The sequence below is a fragment of the Pezoporus flaviventris genome, unplaced genomic scaffold, assembly GCF_033815535.1.
Source record: "Pezoporus flaviventris isolate CSIRO_AGI_PZ_B2104156 unplaced genomic scaffold, CSIRO_AGI_Pfla_v1 ptg000267l, whole genome shotgun sequence".
NCBI classification, from domain to species: domain Eukaryota; kingdom Metazoa; phylum Chordata; class Aves; order Psittaciformes; family Psittacidae; genus Pezoporus; species Pezoporus flaviventris.
The window spans coordinates 292,905-320,838 of NW_026892814.1; the positions used below are offsets into that span (position 1 = coordinate 292,905).

Below are 27,934 nucleotides of genomic sequence, written 5' to 3' on the forward strand. Positions count from 1 at the left end.
CGCTGAAATTCAAACGCGGGGAGCGGTTGGGGTGGAGATTTGGTGCTTGCGGGCGGCCCGGAGGAGCGCGGCGGAGGCGGCAGCGATGGATCCCTTCACCGAGGTGAGAGCGGGTCCTGAGGCGGGAGAGGTTCTCCCAGCCCCGGCTCCTGGGTGAGGTCTGTCAGCGCCCCTCACCCCCGCTGCCGGGGGGTGGTGGGCTTGTGAGGCTCGCTCCCTGCAGCCCCCTCGTATTGCTGCTGCTTGTGGGCCGTCAGGGCTCTTCCAGGTTATTCATGCAAGGGTTTGCGAGGGACAGGCCCTTTTCTGAGCGGATCCTTGACCGCGTTTCCTGGCGCTTTAGTGTTTGCTTGTCATGTGTCTCTGGCAGATAAGACGCTCGGCTGAAACTAGGAGCCCTGGAAGCTAACGGGAGTGATATTGACTCGCATTGTGCCTGCCACATCTGAAGGCTGAGCGTGAGGTTTGCCCAAAGCAGGAGCTTAATCTGATTTAAAATGCGTCCTTTTAGACAGAATTGCCACTGGTCAGGTTCATTGGCAGGCACAGTTCCTCTTTTGTTTGAAAAAGGAAACGAAGTTGTCATTAGGGTGGATTTGTGTGTGTGTGCATTTGGGTTTTACAGGGGCAAAGTTGTAACAGAATGAGTGCAATTGGCCAGTTTCAGTCTGTGTAAAGGTTGGAGGTTTCTTAGAGATGCTGTGCTGTACCCTGAGTTGATATGTCACACGTCTGTGGCACCTTGCAGAGCTGTCCTGTGACTGCTTTGAGTAATGATGGCTTTCAATAAGCAGCCTGCCTAAGCAAAAACCCAAACTGCTCTTGAAAGTAACCCCAAATGGAGTAGCTTGGGGAAATACTCTCCCCTCCCCTTGAAAACAACCTGTATATGAAGCTTTAAATAAACTGAGTGTCCAAAAAAGGTGACTGCACAGATACGGTTTAAGGTATTGATCTGAACATATTAACTAAATACATTATACCAAGGCAGATCTACCCTACCCTCACGTAAAGTCTTGCCGAGTATAAACATCTAAAACCTCCTTCCTTAATTGGTAGTGGGTGACATGATCTGACTTGTTTTAAATAAACTTCAAGTCCGGCTGACTCAATCAAATTCAAAGTGGTTTGGCGTGCTGGGAAGTATTCCAACCTCAGCACACCCTTCTTGTAGGTAACTGACTTGGAAAAGCAATGGCCAACTGTGAGGCCACTCCTTTGAGTAAACTTCATTCAAACGTTGGCTAGCATTGCAGAGTGCCTAGAATGTTGCCTTATCAAGAGTGTTGGATATGCCGCGGAGGGCATTCCACTGCTGTGTAAAAATCTAACCAATATTAGTGTATTGTAAGTGCTGGTCATGTAAAGCAGTGTAATTCAAGCCTTAAGTGGCCAAAGCATGCTATTAATTCAGTGTTTGCTCATCACTTTACAGCAACAAATTTTGCCCTGGTCTCACTGAATTTAAGCTCAAATAAATCTTGCTTTAAGACTCAGTTGAATGCTTTAAAATCAGACAGTTCTGAAATAATGTTTCTTTTGATTCGGCTTACAAGCAAAAACTAATACTCTTCTGAATTTAACCAGATTATTAATACAGAGTGCACAGAGGAGGTGGTGCAGTGGATTCTTTTTTAGAATCATAATGTACATACTATTTGTGGCTTTCAGTTTATAGCTGATTGTATAATTCACCTTTCTTGCAGAAAAGGCTTTGTTACTCCAGAATGTTAGAGAGATAGTCTAGGTTATTTTGTACTTGGAAGTACTTACTAACATTCATAGAGCAGAGTGTGGTTTCCTAGCATGGAGGATGGCCAAAGAGAAATAAGTGATGCAGTTGCTCAGAGGAAAATTTTCATATGTGAAGTTTGAAGTTAACTGTTACTTCAATGTCGTGGCTAAACTTGCTCCCTTTGCTGCATTCTGCTTGTAAAGCAAGGTAGAACAAATTCTGGTAATCACATGGGGGCCTGAGTATCTTTTCTAAAGGTGCAAAATATATTCTTTGAAACATACATTTTTAATACCAAGATTGTCCATCAGCATTTGAAGTGGGAAAACTTCATCTGATTTTTAGAAGCTGTTTTTGCCATATAAAACATGATCCTCTAACTTCCACTTGGTAGTTCTCAGGCTTGTAGATGTAAAGAAATAGATATGTCCTCCTCTGATGACAGCCAGAGTTTCAGAACACTTGAAGAAGGTACTTGTAGCAAATACCCTGTTGATGAACCTGAAAAGTAGGTCTTGAGTTCTGGTGACTGGCTTACTCATCATGTGTAATAGCAGAGTTTGAATTATGGCGGTTGCATGGAAAACTTGAGATACCAAAAGCCAATAGGAGCTGGAGTTCAACAACAGAGGCGTGCATTCTTGGGAAGTGACATCCTATTTGTAGCAACTGAAACCCCATTTTACTGAACTAACAAAACAGAAAGGAATGTGTGACTGTATTTGAATAGAATTGTATGAATAGTGTTGTGGAGTATATACTGAGTTTTGTGCAAGAAGAACAGTTAGTGTATATAGCCTGTAAGATTTTATTCCAGTGGGGGTTACCTGCGCTTTGTAGGTCTTATCTTTTTGAGGGTGAAACAAGGAAAGGGGACTTGTGGACAAACTAGTATGAAAATTAAATTCAAGGCACTCTTGGCATTTCATGCCTGCCTCCAGCCCCCTTCTCCTTTCCCCCCCCCCCCCCTTTCTTTTTTTCCTCTCTCCAAAATCATCCTCCTCTATGGAAGGTCACAAAGAGCTGTTGAGATTGACATCCATTTGTCCTGTGTTGCCCTACAATGGAACATTGTTGAAGACTTCAGCCTTAGACAGTTAAAAATGTGAAATGTGGATTTAATTGCTGTGCAACAGGACAGATAATGGCTGGCACAGTTCTCAAAATAATTTACGTGCTACCAAAAAAGTGCAGTTTATATTCTTCCCTTCAAAAAGACCATTAATTCACTCACACAATTTCTTGTCTCAAAAGACCTTAAAACCTAGATCAAAGGAGTAATTAATTATCCTTCAGATGTGATCAAACAGAGTGAAAATGATTCGTGAATGCAGAATTTAAAACAGACACCATCCTCCCCACCCACCCACTCCAAAACAAACAAAGGCAAAAAAAAAACCCAGCACAATCTATTTTGAACTTGGTGCTACAAGGAATCAGTTTCTACTAGTGTGGTATGTTTACTAAACCAGCTGTTTTGTATGGAATGTGATCATAGTGTTCAAATATCAAATGGGTAGGGAATGAAAGAGAATGTTGTTGGGTAGCTTAGTTGGTATCACTTTATATGTTCTTCTGTCTACAGACATATTATGATAAATAGCCTGTTTATTAAGAAAGCTAGTTTTAACTTTTAATGTTTCTATTAAAATTTATGATTGAGGAAGAGAAATTTACCTCTTGATGTAGAAGGTATTAATAGCAACATTTTTATTTTCTTTTTTTTACAGCCACAATTCTAATTTAATGACTTTTTTATGACCACTTGGCAACCACTTGAATGTTGTTTATTTCGTTACAGGATTAGCGTAACGGGTGACTTGACCATATACTTTGGCAATGTGTCAAAATAACCCACTAGCAAGACTTGACAGTTCAAGATTGCCTTCTTCAGGCTCTCTTTATTTAGTTTTGACATTGCTCTTGTCACTTTAGCCTGGTTTCTTTTGAAAGCCAAACTGATGTGAGACACTAGTTGATTTTACGGCTGGAGCTTTGAAACCTACTAGCTGGCTTCACCTCTTGCTAAATGGGTGTCTCAAACTTCTCTGCTTCTTCAATCTTCATGGAAGTTTGTTGCTAGGTAAAAAGACCCAAACCCTTGGCTCTGTGAAGAAAATGCTGCAGCTTGTTGTCTGTCTGGTAGGCCAGACTTCAGATAACTTGCAAACCTGTACTGATCGGCCAGATAGCAAGAAGGTAGCTTGGAATGTGCTGCAGTGTGAGCTACCTTTTATCTAGCGGGTACTTGCTGAAAACAAGGAGAAGCTCTGGGTATTGCAGTGGTGAAGTTGAAGTATGAAGATCTGGGGTTATCACAGCGATCAAAAGGAGGCAGACAGAAAAAAACATGTAGCTGGCAGTGTAGAAAACCTGTTTGTTCATTCTGCTTGCAGGTGGGGATAGCCAGACAGAAAACCAGACTTTGAATGTTTCGATCACGTTGTGCCACAGTAGATCAGTTAGCAAGATCCAAGAGCAGCATTTGTCTTAATGTAGCCTTAACTATAAATTTCTGGTCTTGTGGATCTTGGTACATGCTATATAAAATTCAATCCTTTTTAATTTGGGCTATTACTAGTTAGCACACCTATTGCATTGTACAGTAGTAACACATGATTTATTGACTACTCAGAAACTCCTTGAAAGAACCCGTGCCAGGCGAGAGAACCTGCAGAAGAAAATGGCTGAGCGGCCCAAGATGGGAGCGAGACCCACAGTGCAGACCAAGAGGGTCAGAGAGCCTTTGTTAGAAACTGGGAACCAGGTGCCTCTTCCTGCAGAAGAAGGTATTATGCAACAAAGATTGTCTTTTGCTACAAGTCCATCTCTTTTTATACGGGCAAGTGAAACCCCTTAGTGTTTATCTTCCATTGTGATGGATGAAGTTACCTGACCACTAGGATTGATTATGGCTAATGTTTAGCTTTACTTGAGAGCAGATGCTTTAAGTAATTAGAAAGCTATTTAAAAATAATTGTATATTGCCAAAGATAATGCTTTGTGCTTGATAGTTCTGGGAAGGGCAGGTTTCTTAGAGGCATATCAGTTACTCCTAAGCCATAACTTTATTTGTGTTACAATTCTGTATTGTCTGAAAAAATATTGAGGATTCTTTGAATACTAATATGTTTGAATACTCTGACCTGTACAGTGAAACCTGGTACAAAGCCCTCACCGTCAAAGAGGCTCTGCCCTGACAATGTGGAGTCTCAGTCTTCCAGTTCAGAGAACATACAGCCAGTTCCTTCAAGTTCCACAAGCCAGCATTCTCCTGAGATGACTTCGGAGTTGCACATCACTGCTTCTAACAGAGCTTCATTGCTTCAGCCTCTTGAGAAAGGAAAAACAAACACCGAATCGGAAACTCCTGCAGCTCTTTCAGTGAAAACACGTATGCAGAGGTTGGCAGAACAGCGGCGCCGCTGGGATAGCGAGGGTATGCTTCATTTACTAAGCAGCCCTGGTGGTGTTCAGTGTTTGCATTGATGACTCTGGCCAGGTTGGACAGAGTCTTGGGTGACATGGTCTAGTGTGAGGCGCCCATGGCAGGGGTGTTGGATCTAGACGACTTTAAGGTCCTTTCCAACCCTAACTATTCTGTGGTTCTATGATTGTTTGCTAGCAGAAGATAGTTTTGTGTGTATGAATACTAATGTTTTCATAAAGAATTCTTGTGCAGCACTGGGGAAAGGCCTAAAATAATGAAACCTGACTGGAGCTTAATTTTTTACTTTAATTTCCCCCACCCTAGTGTGATGCCTTGCTCATCACAACAGTGGCATAAACCTAGTAAACTCCTTGGCTACAAATTTATTTGCTTTGTAATAAGCTTTAACTTGATTAGTCTCAGTAAGAATATTTAACTGTTGATAAACTCAATATTTAGCAAAATGTAAAAGATGCAACTATATTTCATTATGTTAGCAAAATAAATGTGTTTTCTTTTTTTCCAGATCCCTCTGAATATGTTCCTGTGTCTCCCCTCCAGTCAAAGGATCTGCCTGTTTCTCCACCTAAGCAAGCATCTAATGCCCTGGCAAGTGATACCCCTATTGGGAGAAGAGGCCGGTTAGCTAACCTTGCTGCTACAATTGGTTCCTGGGAAGATGACCTAAGTCATCCATCTGCAAAGCAAAACAATGCACAAGAACAGCCTGGCACTACTTGTTTATCCAAATTGTCCACTACAAGTGGAGCATCTGCTAGAATCAATAGTAGCAGTGTAAAGCAGGAAGCTGCATCCTGTTCTCAGAGGCTTGTTGAGGCTTCTATTAATAAACCAGCAAACTCAAAGATAGAGGTGAGTGTCTGATTTAGCTGCTGATTAAAAATCTATTTGACTATCGGGGGGGGGGGTGACACGAATATCAACTCGTAGCTGTTTAATCTGCAGTTAAAGATTTGGTGCGAGCAATCTGAGTCAATTTACAACTTTTGCTTTATTGCAATCCCACATGCCTGTTTTTAATAGCAGACCTGAAACAGCTTAGAATCCCTTTTATTGAGACTTGGGTGAACATAATATTTCTAAGTCTTGTAAAAGTTGATGTCAAAGTAGTTGGTGGCTGTTCTTGACTTTCAGAAGGGAGCTTTCTGCAGAGATACTGGGTTTCGCTTGGTAACTTCATATGGTTGATTGACTTAAATGTTATTGCTGTATGAAAATTGAATTAGAATGCTGAAATTAGTAGTGCCAGATACCTATTGTTGAACTTAGCCATTTATGAAATAACAGTATCTGCAATGCGCAGTCTTGTTTAGGGACATGTGGGAAGATACCTAAAGTAGCTGGGAAAAGCACCTGGAATCAAATGCTGAAAGAGTTTGAAATACTGGATAGGAAAAATCTACAGAGAGCTTCTAACACTTGTTCTCAGCTCTGTTGTTGATGGAATAGGTGTGTTATGTTATAGTATGCTGTGCAGAACGCTTTCATTTTCCTCTTGAAAGAATGAGAATGTACAGTCTGATTTTAATGTTATTCCTTTTTCCCCCTTGTTAAGGATCCAAACAATTTAACACGATTCTCAAGAGTCACTGTTCCCTGTTCTAAAGAATCTGCAGTACAACAACCGCTAACAGAGAATCCCTGCAGCCCTCAGAAAACTGAAAAGCATACACAAATAGCAAAATCAACTTTGCCTCAACCAGTTCAGTCCAAAGAAGAGCCAGTCAAAGGAACACATGTGCAACCTGAACCTAAGGGTAAACCCACAACACCAGGTAAGGTGTTCTATCAGTTTCAATAAATGTTTATTTAAATTAGGCTTGTGTGTCCTCACTTGAAAACTACATAGTAATTAGGAATTTATGGTAAGGTATCAGGTAATGTCTATTTCCTTTTGTAACTTGACTGAAGTCCTGAAGAGTTCTGTGATAATTATCATAAATCATACAGTTTCCATATTTTGCAAGGATATTTTCTTGGACAAACTTTTAGTAACTCTTGAGAGCAAAACTTTTCTCTATGTAAAAATGTATCCTGCTAACATCAGTTAATTGAGACTATTTAAAGCTTCTTGCAAGTTGTTGGAGTCTGTGTCTGTGTTTCCAAACAATACAAGGTAAAAAGTGTGCATATGTTAGAAGAAATCAAAGCTAAATGTCACACAGATGCTCCAGCTTTGCAGTCTTTACAGTGGTAGCACTGATGTCGAAACAAGTGATGAACCCTGATTTTAAATTCAACTGCTTGTTGGATCAGAAGCTTGGACTAACAGCTTGAACTTCTTGAAGGTGGCCAGTAGAGCACGTGTGTGCTTCTAGATACGCTGTCAATAAAAGACAAAGTGAGGTGGATGCAAAACAGTGTATCTACCTTATGTACTAGAATGCTCATTTACAGGAAGGGTGCAAGTGAGGCTGGCTGTACAGGAAGTGTTGAAAAAGCAAACCAATCTAAGTAACTGGTGGATCACATGGACTTTAGCAAGCAGATGACATCTATTTGCTCTGATTTGCTGCTTTATTACCTTCAGTGTTCTGTTACTGTGGTGATTTGCGCTTCAGGTTTAGTTCATGTTAAAGAGCTGTAAAGGAGACAGATTAATTGCTTCATTGAGAAGCTTTAGCAAGATGCAGTGATTTCTGTGATTTTGAGAGTCTCTTTCAAGGCAAAACAATTATTCTTGTAGGGGGATCAGGAATTAAACCCTTCCTGGAACGCTTTGGAGAGCGTTGTCAAGAGCGCAGTGCACAGAGTCCTGCTACGAATACTCCAGGGTGCAGAACACCCATTGTTACCCCAAATACTAGGACAATCCAGGAAAGGCTTCTTAAACAAAATGAAAATTCCTCTACTGCCAGTTTAGCACTGCAGCTTAAGCAGGTAATGACTTTGCTACATTCATAGTTTGCTTATGAGCTTGGGGAAGATACTGTTCTGCACCTGCCCGAGGAACTTGAAGTGTTTTGACATCTTAAAGCTGTTAACTTTTTCCCCTGTTGCCCTTTATTTGCTTAGGAACGTGAAAGAGAACTTGCATGTCTTCGTGGCCGGTTTGATAGGGGCAATCTGTGGAGTGCCAAGGAAAACGGAAGTCCGAAGAGAAAACTTCCAGAAGCTAAAATGGTAACGTGCGACTGCCGTGTATCAAAAGATGATAGAGATGATAGTCTTTTGTTAAAGCAAATGAACTGCTTTAACATGTTCTGAACACAGGACAGATGTGCAACTGTAAATAAAAGATAAAGCCAGTGCTCAGGCTGTGCAAGCCTGCTTGTCAAGTGGTTGGTTGTATGATTATTAACAAATTTGTAGAGATATTTTTCCTCCTGCAGAATCATGAAAGGAGAGAAGTGATATTGCTTTGAGCCAATTGGCTTATCTGTGGCTTTTCTGAGTGTGGGGTTTAGTATTCTATAACTTTAAAAGCAAAAGAAAGCTCCTCGCACAGTGTTTAGTACCTCACCTAAATTTATTCCATAAATAAATAGGAGCCTTCTTGAGATTGGATCAGCAGCCTTTTTTTTCCTAGCAGGTGTTGAAATGTGTTTCTTTCTGGCATTTTAGTCCCTTCAACCATTACCACCTAAATGTACTATGTTGGGTTTTTTTTTGCCAGGAAAGCCAATCTCGGGGTAGTCCAAAACGTTCTCCTTGTTCCAATGACACCGCTTTTGCATCAGCAGAAGACACACCAGCAAGAGATAGGCCAGCAAAGTCTCCCAGCGTGGAGTCTTCAGGTAAGAATTGTCGCTGTTTGCTTGTGGCTAATGCTGGACTGAAGCACTGCCCCTGATGTTCATGAGCAGATAAAGAGGCTGGTAGCACTAAATATAACTGCACCTCTTATATGGTTACTGACCTGCCTAAATCTTTTTGTCTTATAATAATATTCTACCTTCTTATGCCACTTGAAAGATGGGCAGGAAAAACTGCCTTTCAGTTTTTTACCTAATTTTCATACTTTCATGTATGTTAAGTGTAAGGAGAGTGAATGAAAATCATCAATTATAGATTTAATCTATACTGTACCTCAGTATCCAAATTTCCACAATAATCGAATGGGAGGGAACTCTTCTCTTGTCAGTAGACCTTTATGCTATCATTTCTTATTGTACAGAACATGAAAAGAATTCAGGGAGGCTTGTGACATCCTTTCTGGTGCTTCCCCAGTGGAAAAGCTTCCAGTTCTCTGAAAAAAGTCAACTTAGTTACTACTTCTTTTAGACACTATGGGCAAGCAGCCTATCAAATGTGCTTCTAGAAAACCAGGATGAGAATCCTGCTTTTGGCTTGGATTTGGCTGTGGTGGTTTTTGTGTGGTGGGTTTTTTTTGCTTGTTTGTTTTTTTAAATGACCCTCTCTACTCCAAGTGTACTCTACTATGGTTTCAGCATTGCTTTCTGTGTTATCAACTTTCTGATTATAAGATAAAGTTGCACGGGTTTTGGAGGGTATGTATTCTAATGATTTTTTTATTTAACAGCAACCTAACTTAATCTAGTGGGCTTGTTGTCAGCTGTATTATCCAACTGCCCAAAAAATCCAAACCTAAAATAAAATTCAAAGGCTAGACATAATCTTCAGTGACATCTTCTTTATAACTATTTAGATGCTCCTAAATGTGAAGAGACTCAGAAACCCAGTCCTCTGAAGATGGATGAGCCAAAAAGCCCTGTAAAAGCAATGTCTGTCTCAAAACTTGATCAGTGTGCTGAGAAACTGAAAGGTTTGTATTGAGTAGATGTATATTAATGCACTTAACTGTGTGTTGCCACTTGTCCAGCACAGTGTCAATATCCTGCAAGTCTGGACAATGAGTTCACCATACATCTGCTGACATGTGTGTTTTGTAATGAAGTTTATATAAAATGAATCAGGAGTCTTCTTTCATCATAATCCTTCTCTTTTGACATTAAAGTCTTCAAGATATATTAAAAAGCTGATATTAAAAAGTTATTGGGAAAAGACTGCTCTACTGTGGGGCTTGCAGTTAAGTTTCATAGCTGTTTGAGCTAAAATCTTGAAACTTGCTTCACAGATGCATCTCTCTATTCTCTTTCTGTGTCAATTATGCAGTATATGTGATAATAGTGTACTAAAATAAGGATGGAAGTATGCTTTAGGGTTCTATATGCCTGACTGTAAGTCTTTTTTTAATCAAGCTTACTTGAAATGCAGAAATAGTTGTCTTATCTGTTAACATCTTTCTGCTCATTTAATTAAAATGAAGAGATTAGTCCTGATGCTACTAATATGTTCTAAATATCACTTTTTAGATGAAGTATATGAAATTGAAATGAGTGTGGATGATGAGATGAATAGCTCGAAAGTGATAAATGAGATTTTTGAAGTTCTTGAAGAAGATGGTCCAGACATAGAAAAGTTGAAGAAAGAAATGAGTATGAGCCTGGAAGGTGAAAGTGATGAGGATGAGCAGGAAGAGTCACTTAATATTTCGTCGATGTCTCTGTTAACCCCTTTAGTGGAATCTGTTGGTCCAGAGGTGAGAGTTCCTAAGAAATGGGTAAAGGCTTGCTTATCACAGAGAGGTAGAACTTGCTTGTATCAACAGTATTTTGTTGTATTGTGATACGTGGGCAAATAAAGAAGTTACAAGAGACGTTTTGCTTAAGAAAGCGTAATAAAGTTATCTTCTTCTGAAAATAGCTGAGCATGTTGGAAGCTCTGCTAAACAAGTGGTTTAACTTCTGCTAAATCAAGTTCAAGTATGTATCTACTACTTGTGCTGGACTTCCAGTGGTATACATGCATTCAATGAACTGGTCACTGAAAATCTGAGAAGAAACTGTTGCTGTACTAGTTAGGAAACTAACTAGTTTGCTCCATGTCCTAGAAAATACTTGTAAAATGTGTGTTAAGTTTGGAGGCTGCTTAATACTATTTACTGTTTATGTGCAAGACCTATTAAATGTGAGAGAAAGTAGATAATGGTTATTGTGCCAGATATCTTTATAACCTTTTCTTCTCCCCAGGCCTTTGTTTCTCCTTCTAAGTCAACTGGTGAAGGCAGCAGTATCAGTGATATAAGTCTGAAGTCTGACAAGTTCCAAAGGACTAAAGTCCCCAGGGCAGAATCTGGAGACAGCATTGGCTCTATATCAGACGATCGCAACCTTCCCTATAGGTAATAAATGTAAAACCCCACCCCTAATTCTGTAAGTGGGCAAATTTAAGACACTGGATTTTATTTTTTTTTTTTTTCTCTTCTAATGAAGCACACTGCTTAAACTACAAAAAAAACCTTTTCTTCCAAAATTTCAGCCTTTATCAAAAGTAGTCCCCATGTAGTCTATGTATGATGCTTAAACTTAAAATGAGGAAATGGGTTTTAAAGTGGTTTAAGCAAGTTGGAAAACATTAGTAAGTGATATATACATAGGTATGTATATTGAAAAAAACAGAAAACATTGTTACAGCTGTGAAAGGTTTAATGGGTTTTCCTCTTTTGAAAGCATTGATGCATACAGATCTCAAAGATTTAAAGAAACAGATCGTCCTTCAATAAAGCAAATCATTGTTCGCAAAGAAGATGTTGCTTCCAAGCTAGAAATGAAACATAATGGGCCATCTGATCAAGTCAATATCAAAAAGAAAATGCAGGTATGCAATGTACTACTTAAAATCCTTTCTCTAATTTACTATTTCCTTGCTTCATTTCCCTTGAGAATGTCCAGGACTTAAACACACTACTTGGAACTGCAAAATTAGGCTTTTTAGCGTAAATATCCAGTGGTAGGGAATGATACTGCATAAGCTGCACAGCTTAATGCATCTCCTGAAATGCTCAAGCTATAGAGGAAGTGTAGGGAAAGCAAGCTGTCATTTTGAGAAGGGAATGGGGAACCTTTATCTTATTACTGCCTTTGAATTAGGCAGGATTCATAACTACATAATTACAGTAGGCAATATTCTGATATTTAGTGGTGCGTCTTTCTTGTACAACACTGAATTTCTGGTCAACTGCTGCTTCCCCTGGTGAAGGGCAGAGTAGCCTGGATATGGAGCATACAAATGTTGAAGTCAGTCACTCCCATTATTTAAATGATTTCTGAGGCCCAAAAAAAAAATGGTGCTGCAACATTCTTTTGCAGAAGTAACTGTAAACTGCAAGATCTTTGTAGTTCACTAGCTAAGTAGTCTAATTTCTCTGAATCAGTAGCCCTCAAAATGCTAATCTCAAGACATTTCCATGTGTGAATCTAAATCTTTCTCTTCTTACTAATTATTTTAAATACTAATTTACTCTAGGAGCTCAATAATGAGATCAACATGCAGCAGACAGTGATTTATCAAGCCAGTCAAGCTCTGAACTGTTGTTTTGATGAGGAGCATGGAAAAGGGTCACAAGAAGAAGCAGAAGCAGAGAGACTTCTTCTCTTAGCAAGTAGGTTTTTAGACCCAAGTTTAATTCTTTGTCATGAACACTTTGGGAAGAAGCGGGAACAAGACTGGCAATGAATTTATTATGCTACCTTGTAGCTGCTTATTTACAGTTCTTCACCTGGAAAACAGGTGAAGTTTTGTCTCACTTGTATAGGCAAGAGGATGTTTTTGGTATCTTTCTTGCCTTTAATATTCCTACTATTCTTGCAACAGAAATGTTAATGATCTTCATTTTACATGCTTATGGGGGAAGAAAAGAATGTTCAGTACTACTTTTTCCTCTGTTACAACTATAATTAATTTCTCTATGCAGCTGAGAAGAGAACTGCTTTATTGGAAGAACTGAATAGACTGAAGAGTGAGGGACCTCATAGTAAAAGAAATAAAGCTGCTTCTATATCCACTCAATATGCTCCATCCAGGGGATCTGTTTCCATTTCAGAAATGCGTCTACCTCTGAAAGCAGACTTTGTATGTGGTACAGTTCAAAAGCCAGGTAAAACCAGCAACTGAAAACTTTACCCCTTTCCTCCCCCTTCCCCATCCTTCCTTCACATATTTCTGGTTCATACCCCTGGGTTGTTTTTTTTGTCTTCTGCATTGGTGTTTCTCATAGATCAGGGAGCAATGAAAATCTAGCAATTACTTTTAATTGATCTGCTTTTTGGTTAGGTTTTCAGTATTTTCCATGATGGTTTTAGTTTCATCCTGTTCTGGCTTGTGAAGTTCAAGAAACTTATCAAGACCTTTCCAGCCAATCTTAAAGATCTTTATGGTCCTGTGTACCCTGTTGGAGAAGAAGTACAGTTTTGTATCTTGGGTTGTATTCTGTCTTGCTGCCTTGGAATTTTATTGATGGGTGCAAGTGTAGTGCCTAAATATCATTACATAAATTCTGACAGACTCATTAAGCCTCTAATTTTTTTCAGTCTTTCTGTTAACATCCCACAGTACTTCATTTACAAAGGCTTGTCTTCCATTATTGTGTCATATTTAAGTCATTAAAGTTGACTTTAAAGTTAAATTTTTTTAACTTTAAAGTTAAAATGTGAATTTATGTCTTGTTTTGTTCCAGAAGAATTTCTGGCAATATCTCTCTGTAGGTCTAGACTTACCCTGGAATATAGTAAGCTTCTGTTATGTGGCTGTTTAAAGAATCTGCAAGCCCACAATAACCAGTGTTATTTTATATAATGCTACCAAATATGATTGTAGCTGGACAGATTCCTACTTTTTGCCTCGGTAAGGCTTGAGGACAAAAGACATAGGACAAAATTGTGTTTCATACTGGTTAGAAAACTTTTAGTTATTATGTAGCCTTTCTTGTTTCCTTGATTAACTGTCCAATGAAATATGAAGTGGTTCTTTTTACATCTTCAAATAAAACCACAGCCAAGAATATGAAAGTAAATTATCTGACCTAATTTACCACCCCTTTTCCACTCCCAACATGTTCCACCTTCTTGTTACATGAGTTGCTTCGTCTCAGTTACAGAAAAGCATCTCTGGTTACAATAGTATAAGTTTAGTTCCCATCAGTAATTCTCAAAACCAAATTCTCTGAACAGAGAAGTATGAACTACTTGTCATCAAAACTTTCAAAAAACTTTCAACTTTTTCAAAACTTGGTTCTGCAAGTGCAATGTTCGCTATACATTGTGCACTAGAAGCTCTAATAATCACTTTTACCTTTGCTGTTTTCTTCAGAGAAGAGTACGAGTCATTGCTTACTGGGGTCTTCAACAGTAGTTCTGAAAGCTGGGACTCAAAGTGTTGGGGTGGGGGGGGAATGATTGTTTGTCTAATGTGGTATGATATTTGCTTTTCCCGTTCAGCAGTTTGCTGCACAAACTCTGGATTATCTCCTGCCACTGTTGAGAGGTGTTTTTCCTCCCTTATCTGAAAAGTTAGGGAAAATGGGTTGCTTGAATTACCAGTTCTTTCACAGGAGTGAAAAATGTATGAGAACAGGCAGTAGCAATGCTGACGTATGGTTAAGCTGGCAGGGCTAGAGAATAACAACCAGAGTATAAGGAACTAAAATGAACTGCTGCATCTGCCTGAAAGTTCCTCTCCCCTTTCACATGCTGGGTAGTGTAGGGCTGGCCTGAGGTGCCAGGTAGTTGTGAATCCTGTGGAGGCAGTAGTGGTTACAAGTAAAACCTTGTTTTAAAAGTAAGTTTATAAGCAAATGTTGATTGTAACCAAGTGTTCAAGTAGGGGTGAAACGGAGATGTTTGCAGCGTTTGAGGGGTTGTTTTTTTTTTTGTTTTTTAGATACTTGGACACCTCTGGCTAACAAACCTATCTGATTTCTATTTACAGAAGCAGCAAATTACTACTATGTAATAATACTGAGATCTGGAGCAGAAAACATGGTTGCAACCCCATTAGCGAGTACTGCCAGCTCCCTGACTGGAGATGCTCTTACTTTTACTACGACATTTACTATGTGAGTATAAAGGAACTTTTTTCAAACCAGTTTCAACTCTGATGATGGAGCATGCATAAAATTGTGCAACAGCTTCATATAAGGATGTCATATTTCACCAACAAATTTAGTGACATCTTTGTATTGCTATTTCCCACTTCAAGGAATAGCTGGAATGCACTCCTCTCAAAAGAGCAATCTAGACTTATTCCACCATCCATCAGCTAAGTTATCTGTTATTTTTCTACTTTTGTTCTCTCCAGGGAACACCTGCAATGACAGATGGATGATGTGTGTTTTTCCCTTTTTCAGCAAGTAACATTTTATGTAGCTATTTGGTTTTGGTATCTGGAAAAAAATAGTACGCTTAAAACTTCAACTCTTATATGTTAGTTAAAAGGTGTGAGTTCAAAGAGGTGGTTTTCAGCAAAAGTCCTCTAAAATAAAGGAACAAGCTCCTTTTTGAAAATCCAACCTAACTGGAATTTTCACTGAGAGATATTTATTCAAAACAAACCACCCAATCTTTGTTCATAGAAATGTGTGCCAGCACTGGACTGAAGGGTGCAAACTGAGAAATGGTCAATGCACTGTCTGCTCCTTGTCCTTCCGTCCCCTTCTGATCTTTGAGTTATAGAAAGTATCTTGAAATAGTAATACACTCAAGTCTTAAAAACAGCAGTGCTGCTTGCACTGAAGTGTATTACTGTAGAAGTGAAACAATCAAATTCTCTTGTGTAGAATCTGTTTAATCCCTGTTTTAAGGAGTAGAAAGAGGGAAGAAGTAAAGAGTACCATTTAAAAGGGCCACCTCTTTGCTTCAGTCTCTTCAACTCATTTTTCCCTTCTTCCTTTTAGGCATGATGTGTCAAATGACTTTGAAATAAATATTGAAGTTTACAGTTTGGTATGTATCAGTTCTTGCTAAGATGTGTAAAGGAGAATAATGAGGTGGTGTACTTTCTTAATACCTTCTTGCCTTACAGGTACAGAGAAAAGAAGTTCTGAGCACTGATAAAAGGAAAAAGGCAAATAAGTCTAAGGTAAATGAAACAACATAATCAGCATGTTGTATTTACAACAGCAGGTACACTAGGAAGACTGCAGTGTCCAGGGAGAACTGACTAATGGTCTTAGACAATCTGTTGCTTGCTTTTACTCTTGTTATTTATTGGAACATCTGCAATGACAGATGGGTTATGGAGTCCTGCAGCTACTAGTAGATTGGACCTGCAGCACTTGCTTGAGTCTAAAATATATTGGAGGGAAAGGAGAAGTCTTACTAGTTCAGCAAAACTATATGCTTTGCAAACTTCTATTGGGTATGGTGCCTCTGCTTGTGATTTAGTGCCTGTATTCTCCACTTTACTTAAACACCATCAGTCAATATGCTCTACCTTGCAGTTTGATTTATCTTAAAGGTTCTGTTATCAATTGCAACACATCTGTCTGTCTTCCTAGCCTGAAGTAAAAACACTAGATGTTGGTGTTTTTTTTTTAAGCAAACTTTTATGTCCAAGGAGTTATTAAAACTTTTCAGCTCGGACAGGGTGCATGTTTCAAGTGTTTGTGCTTTATTAAGGCTTTGTGACCCCGAACTAGCCAGTGGCTTTCTGGAGATGGTAGCTTAATAAAACCAAGAAACTTCAGTGTCTTTTAGAACAGCTTCAATGAGTACTTAAACCCTGTCTCTGCAAACAGATAGGAATTTCTCTTAATCTTAACTTTCAGTTGGCACGGTGAAAGCACGCTTCCACCTGTCCCCCAGTAAAACCAGTTTGAAGTCCAGGGTTCCTTTCTCTCCTGTGCTGCAGTTTAGGGGAATCTTTACTTAAAACCTAATGGGTTTGTGTCACTGTAGGTAAGTTGCTGATGTGGAGTTACAGGTTTGCTGATAGCATATTGTATTTGCTTTTTGACAAGATTCTTAAACTTGTATTTCAGTTTCAAGATTAGATGAGCACATAATTCCAGTTCATATTAATATACAGTCTCACATAAACTTTGATATTTTCACTTGGAACTATAGATGATGTACACCAGTAGCACACTGAACAGCTCTGTATTTGTATTGTTAACTCTTACCTTTAATAAGCACCTAAGATTGTTTTCTCAAACACATGCTTCTCATCCCAAGCTAATGCATACTTAAACCTTTCTGCAGTAAATATTTCTTTGATATATATATATAGCATTCCCTCCACTGAAGTGTTACATCTAATCATACACACCAAGACCTGCTCATTACAACAACTAGTATCCATTCAAAACTTACTTAGATAAGCCTTCAGTAGTTTCACTGTCTAACATTTACACTAATGTGATGAACAAATTCAGTAGAAAATGCATTTATCATCTTGTTCTTTTGTAGGTTATTACTCCAAAGAGATTATTAACATCCATTACCTCTGTAAGTATGAATGTAATATTGTAACACGATCTGCTTATGACCTCTTCCAAAGGCCATATTCTCACGCTGAATAAGGCTCTGCCCATAGCAGGCTCTACAGAAACTCTGTAACTGTCCAGCTTTCTGCGAACTTCTTCAGCCATCAGCTCAAGAAATAGGCAACGTTACATTAAATATGTAATGCTGGAAATATGCAGTTACTACGTATTTAGTGGGACTTTCCTTCAAGATGCGTTCTCTTGTTAAGCTACCTCAGATGAGGGTTTTCTAACCTGCTTAGTCTTGTGTAGAAATGTGCAGAAATTACTTCTTCCACTGAGCTTTTATTTCTCTCTTTCTCCTTCTAGAAAAGCACACTTCTTACTCCAGGTAAGTATAAATCTAAATACCTTGTGTAGATTATTCATCTTGGCATTTGCTGTCTAAAGCAGTATATCAATAAGTAATACTTGTAACAGATGATAATTTGGGAGTAATAAATACAGAATTATGCCAGCTTGCCAGCTCAGAGACTGGCGCCGTGTTTATTACCCGAGTTATCATTCTGTTTAATGGAAGATCTCTTCACAAAATCAGACCTAGTACCTTATATCAGATACCTGTAGTTGACATGCTTTTTCCTGAGAAGGTAAACACACATGAATGTTAAGATTTTAAACCAGAGTCTGATGTCAACTAAGTAATACAGAAAAAAACTTGAAAATGCAAACAGATTCTGAGGGATAGCTTGTGTGTAGTATTTTTAACACGTTTATGTATTTCTGAGTCTTGGGGGAGAAAAACAGCATTCCTGAATGTTTTCTGACTATATAGAAATGTGTTATACGCTTGTCTGGCTGCAATAGGAGATACTTGAGCTAGTTTAAGTACAAATTTCACCAATAAGGAGCTCATAAATTAACTCTGGAATGTTTACCATGCTGCTGCAACTACTCGGATTCCTGTGCTTGAGCTATAGTGCTTGTTTCTATTGATATAAGTGCCTGTATTCCTCTGCATACAAATTCTGGAAGACTGCAGGGTGTCCCATGAGAAGAGGTTAAGAGATTTCAAAGTCGCATTTCCACCACAGGGCACAGGCACTTTGTTGTGTGACCTAGAGTGCTCTCTGTTCCCCTGAGACCTCTTGGAATGCTTTGTCTTTTGTGAATATTTCAAAACTGCTTCCTGAAAGAAGGGATGTGCTGAGGAGGAATGGGGTGCAGCAAGCTCCTGCCTGAATGTGCTGCTGGGCTCGCACTGCAAGGGCACTCCTCCTGGAGTGCTAAGCAGTACTAATAAAACATTTGTAAGCCTTGCAGCATCCTGCTTGCGTGGTGTTATGACTTGTGTTGTGTTATGATTTGCGTTGTCAATTCTTTCTCCACAGCCATGGCCAGTCCATGTGGCCCTAATGCCATACGCAGTACAAATTTCACCCTTGTTGGATCCCACAAGCTGTCATTGTCTTCTGTAGGAAATGCCAAATTTGCATTGGACAAGGTAATGGAAATTATTGGCTACTACTCCAAATGTAATTGCATGTTATTGGAATAACAGCTATGAGTCTGGTTCACTGTTTTCAAATGAAATTACCATCCTAGAAACAAAACATAAGTTTATATAAATGTTGTGTATATATAACATTTCTGTCTAGTTGTTCCTGTTCCATTTCATATGACTGAAATGTAACTTTGAGATACAAAAGAAAAATAATATATTATGCCAGGAGTTTTCTTTTCTGTAGCTCCACATAAGGTATAGTTATGCAAAGATAAAGAAGGCATTTAGTTACTGATTTTTCTTTCACTGACAAGAAAAATTGTTGTATGCAGTTGGTATCTCTGTATGTGGTCTTCACATTGTTCCTTGCTCTTAGTCTTGCAGTTACCCCTAAATAAGACATTGTATTTTAATGATAATGAAGTATTTGAAATTGACTGCATTTAATTGACTTAAAAATTGCCATTTGAATATACTCTTAGGAGTAAGAGTTTCCTTTCATATCCTAATTCAATTTGTAGAAGCAAATAATTTTAATTCTTGAGAGCTATTATTGAGTTTTATACTATTAGTTCCATGTCTGAACGGAATATGCTTACTGACGTTTACTATCGGAAATAAAAAACACGTACAATCTTATGTCCATTACAGTCTCTGACCATGTAATATCTTATACCTGAAACCTATTTTAATAGGTGTTTATGCCAGCACTATCTTAAACTAACTTAAATTCCGAAGCTACTACATCTTATGGTGGTACTAAATTACAGCTTTATCCAAACAGCAGCAGAAGAATAAACTTTTTTTTCCTTGGCTAGTTAAGTTTTATTGTGATGACACTAGTATTGCAGTTATAGCTTTTGCTGAGTGATGAGATAAAACAAATTGGTTGCTTGTGCATAAGATTAGAAACATCACAATAATCCCAATTTGCTTTTTACAAGCTTTGCTTTTTGTGGAAAGAAGCAGACTTTATTACTGGAACAGTTTGCAGAGCTTACCAGTTGAATTGCACTTCACTTTTTGACTGCATGAACTTCAGAAGTACCTGCTTTGTTCTTCAGCATAAATGTTGTTCTTAACCAGAACTACATGCAGAATTCTCATTTTGTGTATGGCTTGGTTCTTGGAAACCCTTTATTCTTGGAGTTATGGGAATTGCATTTTATGTTACATTTAGCAACTTGGGTTTAAACTCTTTTGGTTTACTCATTAGGACAGAACACGGGACTGGACTGGACTAGTGAACTAGGACAAGCATAAGGTTCAAATGGAGCTCCAGGGAAATCATCACCTGGTTAACTTTTTTCCAGGTGCACACTGCAGCAGTTATTAATGAATAAGAATTCCCCTTTTATGTCAAATAACTTGATAAAATAATATTAAAAAAGGTGATCATATTTGTAAAGCTTCGGTTTGGACTTGGCCCATGGCTGTACCAAACAGCTTCTTTTTAACTTACTCCATGCATTTCTAATATGGAGCAAACTGCTGCCACAGTGGGTATTTTGAGTTTCATTCCTCCCACTTCTATGCACAGGGTGGAAAGGACAAAAATGTACTCATGTATAACTGTCCTTTTTTTATTAAACCTTAACTCTACACTAATTGCATTGAGCATGTTTCTTTTTTCCCTAGATAAATTTTGAAGGGGTGGAAAAAGAACTGTTGGGCTATATGTTCCAGGACCAGGTTGCTATGATCCTTTAGTTTATAACTTTTAATAGGAAACTGCTTCCTAGTGCATGTTGCTCATATCTGCCTGGCCTGGTTGCAGAATTTAAATGCTTACAGAGATTTACTAACCAACCATGAAATATTAGGAGCCTTTAAGACTTGCAGAATTCTACTCCCTGCCTCTTACAATAATAAGCTTGCTGCTAGAACTCAATGTAATTCAGGCCACCTAGGGTTTTTCTCCCTAGATCACTAGAGGGGGGGTGTTTCTTGTTTCAGAACAAATCCATGTCTCTTAAAGATTGCTAGTCAGGAAATTCCAGGCAACTTCTGACGAGCTGCACAGGACATAAAATGAGCTACTCTGCTGATGCAAGATCGGGGAAGAATAATTGCTGGTCTAAGTGTTGGTTTAACTTGTTGCAACTTTTTCTACTATCTCCACCCCACTTGCCTTTGAAAGGGATATGTTGCTAACTAGGGTGTAATAATTTCTCATTACTTTTAACGGAGGGTGTTTTGAGACCTGCTTTAGTAGTGGTGTTGCAGGCTCTGAATAACTGATCCCATTCCATTTGTTGCACAGCCTTTTTGTTTTACTGTCACCCAGCTCTTCACTGGTGAGCTCCTTAATCTACAAAGTAGATTCATCTGACCTACATTAGAAAGGAATGCAAACCCAATAAACTTCAAGTGGGGAATTGGACAAACTTGAGGTCCTCATTCAGCAATATTTTTACTGTGGTTTAGTAGGACACAACCTAATGTTCCCTGGTGTAGCATTCAGGGCTATAAATTATCTTTGCTGATAAAAATCCAGGACTGGTGCAACTTATTATTGTTATGTGGAAACATTTTCCTGGTTTTGCTTCTCAAATGGTCATGTAAATTCCTACCTGGTGCTCACAATTTTGCTGTGCTATACGGTAGGGCCAAGTACATGAGCAAGCCATGCATGCTGTCTAGTGGAGTAGATCTAATGGGGTTACTCTTGTTCACCTGAACTACTAGAAAACTTAATTCCACTTGATCAACATGTTTGGAGGGATTGAAGAGGTCAATAGGCAGGCTTTATTGCATGTTCCTCTTCAGAACTCTTCAGTATCCAATAACCATTTAACCACCCGCTGGTACCCTGGTTAAGCTGGTCTTCAACACGTTGAGTGCCAGTTGAGAACTGCTCTCATTACTTTTTCCCCTTACAGGTCTCGTACAAATAGTTCTCTGAGTAGGCACTGCTACATCAGTATCTGCCAAAAATGCTCATGGCATCCAAGTACCAATCCTGTTTAAGCCCACTATGACATTTTCCAAATAGCTTAATGTCAAACTGAGACAGAAGCTTGCAGGGTGTGGACTGATGCTGTGTGTTGTTTTAACCATGCTTGGAGTGCTTGTTTTTATAGACAGAAGCATGTTTGTGCATATGTCCTGAGCAAACTAATAAGCCAACAAATCTTGAAAAGCTTCTGAACAAACTTGAAACAGAAAGTGATTATTACTGTCTTGCTGTAGACTGACCACTTCTTTCTGGCTAAAGATCCTAAGAACAAGACTGTGCTAACATCCTGGTGCAGGTGTCTTGCTTCAACTGCTAGGATTGAGAGGTGTCCAAATTAAATGACTAATTGCTTTACTTTTTGCAGGTTCCCTTTTTGTCTCCTTTGGAAGGTCATATATATCTGAAGTTGAAATGCCAAGTGGACTCCTCTGTGGAAGAGAAAGGGTTTCTGGTAAGATACTTACTTCAAGTTGCTTCCATGGAAATTACAAGTCCTGTTAAATGTAGTTACTTCTTTAAGTTCACACATGTATTCGTAGTGGTTGTAAAGCTTAAAACTAGCTCATTTTTTCCCTGCTCCTCTCTGAACCAGACCTCAAACCTTTCCTAGTTTATCTTCTAAACATGCCTGAATTTAAGCTACATTTTCATCATTCTTCTTAAACACTGTTCATTTATTACTATGAACTTCAGTTAACCTTCTCTTGCTATAATCTGTGATGCGAGATCCTAACTTCTCTGCCAGAAGTAAAACCAAATTCTCCCTAGAGAAGTTACACACACACACAGACACCCTGTGTGCACAAGCTTTGGAAGAAACAGTATTTCTGGGGGGAAACATCTTGAGCAGTTCTCTTTGTAAAACTGGAGTTGGGAAGTGCAGCTGATACTTGGGCCTAGTAGATGGAGCTGTTGAGATCGTGTCCAGGAGATGGCAGTAAATGTGCTGTGAAAATACTGCAGCAAAACATTAACACTCTTATTTTGGTGGGTTTAGAATTTCTTTACACTCTTTTCAAGCAGTTCTTTCTGTCTCCTTACTCTTAATTGAAGTTGAACAGATTTCACTAGATGAAAACATTTCATGTGCTTATGGTATTTGCTATCCCATGGTTTTGTGTACTATTTAACAAAGGCCTTGTTTACTATACAATATGTAGAACCTGAACAATGTTGTACATACACATTCAGGTTTTTTCAGAGTAAGGGTTTGGAAACTCCCTACACAATAAAAATGAGGATCTGAATGGTGAAGAGCGAAAAACACAACATATTGATTGGGGGGGTGTGGGGAATTCTGTATGCATTCGAGGGAGATTAGGAATAGAAGTCCTATACTGAGCTTTCCATTTCAGTATTAAAGAAACATAGCTTGAAATTGGCATAAGCCTGCATCCAGTAAAATGATTGCCAACACAGGCATTTAAAAAGCAATTTCCAGTTTCTTTCAAACTGATTGGACTGCTGATTGTCCTGTTGAATAGCTAAACAGTTTGTAATCCTGAATAGTAAGTCAAAGGTGACTTGGGTATTTAAGTGGTTAGGGTTGGAAGGGACCTTAAAGCTCCTCCAGCTCCAACCCCTGCCACGGGCAGGGACCCCTTCCACTAGAGCAGCTTGCTCCAAGCCCCTGTGTCCAACCTGGCCTTGAACACTGCCAGGGATGGGGCAGCCACAGCTTCTCTGGGCACCCTGTGCCAGCGCCTCAGCACCCTCCCAGGGAAGAGCTTCTGCCTAAGAGCTCATCTCAGTCTCCCCTCGGGCAGGTTAAAGCCATTCCCCTTGGCCTGTCCCTACAGGCCCTTATCCAAAGCCCCTCTCCATCTTTTTTTTGTAGGCCCCTTTAGGTACTGGAAAACTTACCATAAAAAATTGTGTTATACTAAGCATGGTTTGTGAACTGTTCATCCTGTATCTGCTATAAGTAACCCTCCATTATCTTAAAGTAACAGAACGAACCATTGTGAACATTAAAATCTGGTGTTTTGAAAGGGCAGCAATAGTTGCATCTTGAGCAAAAGTCTGCAAACTTGAGAATGATAGTGTAAGCGTCTTTTCTATGCTATCTGGAATATACATATGCTATACTAACAGAAGTCTCTCCCAGTGAATATATTTTTTTCCTTCACTTATGTTTCCTCCTGTGAAGGGTTGTACTTGCAGAACTACCTGGTCAAAAAATACTTGAGTACAGTCAAGGTATAATGATACCTCATTGGTTTTAATTGTGTTTTTTTAAGACTATGTTTGAAGATGTGAGTGGATTTGGAGCATGGCATAGGCGCTGGTGTGTGCTGTCTGGAAACTGTATATCTTACTGGACATACCCAGATGATGAGAAACGAAAGGTAATGCTGTTTTCTAAAGCTCAAGTCTCAGGTTCTTTAGTACTCTACACAACTAGCTGGTCCTCTTTAATGGCAGTGTAGGCTTAAAACAAAGAAGTACATTCAAAGTGTGAGATTCAAGCTTATAATGTTTCCTTGGGGCATGGAGGCACCTTCATAAATCTGACCTCAGTCAGGGCAAACTTAGAAACATGCTGCTTTATCTAGTGCCAAAGGGAAAAAGTGGAGGAAGATCCATATTTAATTTCCTCTTTAGTCTTAAGGCTTTCCACTGTGCTTGTAAAATGACTAATTGAAATTAATCAGACTTGTACAGCTTCATAAGCAGACCGTATCTAGTTGCCTTAAGTTGGAGACAAAATGATGACTCTAATGCTTAATATGGTAAAGAACTAGAGTGGGCAATCCTTCTTATTGCAGAAGCATAGCTGTCATTATGGACCATCTTATTTGCAGTCTCTTTTTCACAGCTCTACATTATAGCTGAAACTGGTACTTTTTAAATGGTTCTCATGGAAACCTAAGTTATTGTCTGGCTAATGAGGCAAATCAGAGGCTCATCTGTCATGAGGTGAACCTTGTCTCCTTAGCCTGTTCTTACAGTGTGTGCTGAAATACTTCCAGGTCTTTTCACAAACTGATTTCAAGAGGGCTTTTCTGACTCACTTGAGTAATTTACCACTAAACGCTTGCTTGTTTGTTGGCAGAACACTCTCTTTCCCAAACTCTGTTGCAAACTTTGGTCCTTTTGGGTCTTCTATGCCAATCCAGATGCCTGAGTTTAGTTTCTTCACTGCTAACAGAGGAACACCATATGCTGATAATTGACATTGCCAGATATATCAGTGTGCTTTATTTTTGTGCCAGGAGAGAGGGAAAAATCATTGCCTACTGTAATAGAAGATAGGCAAAAAAAATGAGTTAAGCAAGAAAAAGGTTCCCATTCTACCATTGTCTGCAGGAAAGCAGTTTTGGGTTTTTTTCCAGTTCTCTTGACAGTCTTCTAAACTTGTTTCACTATTACTCTGAGAAAGGGTCAACTGTGTTCTATTGATGTACTATCATCCCCAGCAATATTAAACTATCCTTATTAAATGCCTCCCTCACCCCTACTATATCTGTTCTAGCATGCAGAGATAGCTGTACCTCAGAAATATCAGTAGTGGGCAATGATTGCTTTAAATTGTGAAATATTTTTGTTAACAAATTTCCCATGGCTGTATATGTGTGGAGATATATATATATATATGTATATATGTATATCACCAACCTGTTTTTTAATGCTCCTTGAAACGGAGCTACCCTTTTTGCTGTAACTTGGGTATTCTACTTCTCTATGGAATAATATTGGGAACATGCCCAGTAAATAGCCAGCTTTTCTCCAAGCCAGGAGCAGCTTATGATGTTTCCCTGATGAGGTATTCTGTAAGTGCGAGGAATAGGAGCCAAGGTCTGTAACTAACTTTAGGCATACAGCTGAGCCTCTGTCTATAGTCAGCAGAAAGAGAGAAAGGGCTTGAAACCAGACATCCTCTTTGGAGGGGTCTAGCTTTGATTACAGGGGGAGCTAAAACAGCCAGACTTGGCACTTAAGGTGCCTTCCTTATTGCATGTTTGAAGATGAATGTGTGTGCTTATAGGCTTTGACAAGAATGATGCAAGCATCCCTAAAGTGCTTGTTTTCTGTACGCTTTGACAAGGTTTATTCTATCAATTTGGATTTTATTATGAAATTGTCTTGAATTGGAGAGTTAGAGCTTTTTAAAAGAATAAAGAAAAGAGCAGCTATATCTGTCTAGAGCCTTTGGTAAGGGATGGATTAGCTGTATGGTATGTGGTTGAGCAGGGAATGTTCCATTGTCAATTATCTTGCTTCTTCTATGGCTCTTAAACGCCAAAAAGGGAATCCCTGTTTTTGTATGGAGTCATTGATTTGGGCGTGTCACTTAACATGGCAAAAATTGTTCAAAGCATATATTAGTCAGAATTGCTCTTGACTGCAGAATTCTTGACTGATGAGCTTTACTTTCAGCATCCTTTGGGCTGGATAAACTTGGCTAACTGCACAAATCATCAGATTGAACCTGCCAACAGGGAGTTCTGTGCCCGTCCCAACACTTTTGAACTAATAACTGTCCGACCTCAGAGGGAAGATGACAGAGAGACTCTTGTCAGCCAGTGCAGAGACACCCTCTGTGTTACAAAGTGAGTAGATAGATAAAATGCTATTTAGTGTTCCGTGGATGATCATCTTGACATTTTTTGGAAGAACTAAGTAGAGGCAGAGAAAGGCATACCTAATCCTTTGGGTTCTTTGCCTTTTAGGAACTGGCTGTCTGCTGATACTAAAGAAGAGCGTAATATTTGGATGCAAAAGCTCAACCAAGTCCTTGTTGACCTTCGCATGTGGCAGCCAGATGCCTGCTATAAACCAATTGGAAAGCTTTAAACTCTGGAAGGGAAATGCAAAGAAAATATGTGTACAAAACCTGCATGAAGTTCATAACAAAAAAAAGAAATGGAAATGTGGGAAGTCTTCTGGGTCACTTATGCTTTAAATTTCAGAGTATTTAACATTATACAGGAGTATATTATGCAGTATTTTTGTTTCACTTTTAAGAATTTTAAAGCTTTTTTTACTTCCTAGCTTTTGAGTATGATGGAAGTAATCAGCTGTCTGCTAAATGTGCTGGATAACTCCTCTTTTTTTTGGAAGTCTTTTTTAGCTAAGTACATTCTTTTCTTTAAACAACTACTGCAGGAAATCGCACTCCAGGGGAGGAAGGGGGGCAAGCTAGTGAAAAAACAAGCTTCCTAGGTAACTATGCTCCCTGAAAGAAACAATAGCTCAGAGTTTCCTAACAAGGACGATGCTGAGGAACATTTACTATTGGAGGGTTTGCCAGGTTGTTTTTGTAATGATCAGGCATAGAAGTTATATTCTACAACATGCATTACAGGTATTTCCTGCTTGCACAGTGTCCTTGCAGCCAGAACAAAACACATGCACAATATATTCATACATCTTTTGCTATTTCTCATACCAACTGGTATGGATAAGTGCATGGCATGTATACTATGTGGTTTACAGGTGTGGAATTATGTATGCATTATACTGCACTTTGATAGAGATGAATGGTCTTGATTATTTTTGTTAGGACTGCTATATTAAAAAAAGAGAGAAAAATAATATTAGGGTTGTATATGTCAGTATTTCCTGGGGCTTATGGTTTTTACAAGTTGGAGTTCTCCATTTGAGAACCAGGAGCAGATTGTAAAAGTGCTTTTTCTTAATATAAGACACTACAAAGCTGCTATGTACCAACTAATGCTCTGCTGACGGGAAGTATGGCTCTTCTCCCCCTTCATAGACATGTCCATAAATGCAGCTAACAGCAGCACTTCAGAGCCATCCATAAAATAACAAAACTTCTCAGTTAAAACTTACAATTTTCACAGCTTTTCACTGGGCTTGGTGAAATACCAGCTCATTAATTGCAAATGCAATAGTGGAATACTTATAATTGCTATTGCTGTCATGTATTCACACTTGAAACACTAAATTCTGTTAGCTTATACTGTTTTCATCCTGCCACTTATGTCATTTCTTTTACATCTAGTTTTCTCTTTCTGATGTCTTTAAATATTTCCAACCTATGTATTGAGATTTATTTTATTCATTTAAAATAAAGAAGACACTTTCTCCTTGGTTCA

The 27,934-nt window shown here is 38.9% G+C and overlaps 1 protein-coding gene across 1 annotated transcript; it reads left to right on the forward strand.

Annotated features, from left to right (window-relative positions):
* ANLN (anillin, actin binding protein) lies at nt 1–27,934 on the forward strand. The gene is made up of 24 exons (XM_061442998.1): nt 1–103; nt 4,371–4,524; nt 4,890–5,174; nt 5,692–6,038; nt 6,742–6,961; nt 7,873–8,066; nt 8,202–8,309; nt 8,803–8,923; nt 9,796–9,912; nt 10,463–10,689; nt 11,180–11,331; nt 11,660–11,807; nt 12,456–12,591; nt 12,904–13,086; nt 14,916–15,042; nt 15,880–15,928; nt 16,008–16,064; nt 17,393–17,431; nt 17,779–17,800; nt 18,801–18,913; nt 22,237–22,323; nt 24,113–24,220; nt 26,253–26,425; nt 26,546–27,934. Exons 1-24 carry the CDS (start codon nt 86–88, stop codon nt 26,667–26,669), a joined length of 3,309 nt encoding a protein of 1,102 aa, XP_061298982.1. The 5' UTR covers nt 1–85; the 3' UTR covers nt 26,670–27,934.

Excerpts from the sequence above, each read along its gene's own strand:
- ANLN (XM_061442998.1), top strand. Across the intron at positions 4,525-4,889 it reads GCCTCTTCCTGCAGAAGAAG|TGAAACCTGGTACAAAGCCC; the intron begins GTATTATGCAAC and ends TGACCTGTACAG. Across the intron at positions 9,913-10,462 it reads GTGTGCTGAGAAACTGAAAG|ATGAAGTATATGAAATTGAA; the intron begins GTTTGTATTGAG and ends ATCACTTTTTAG.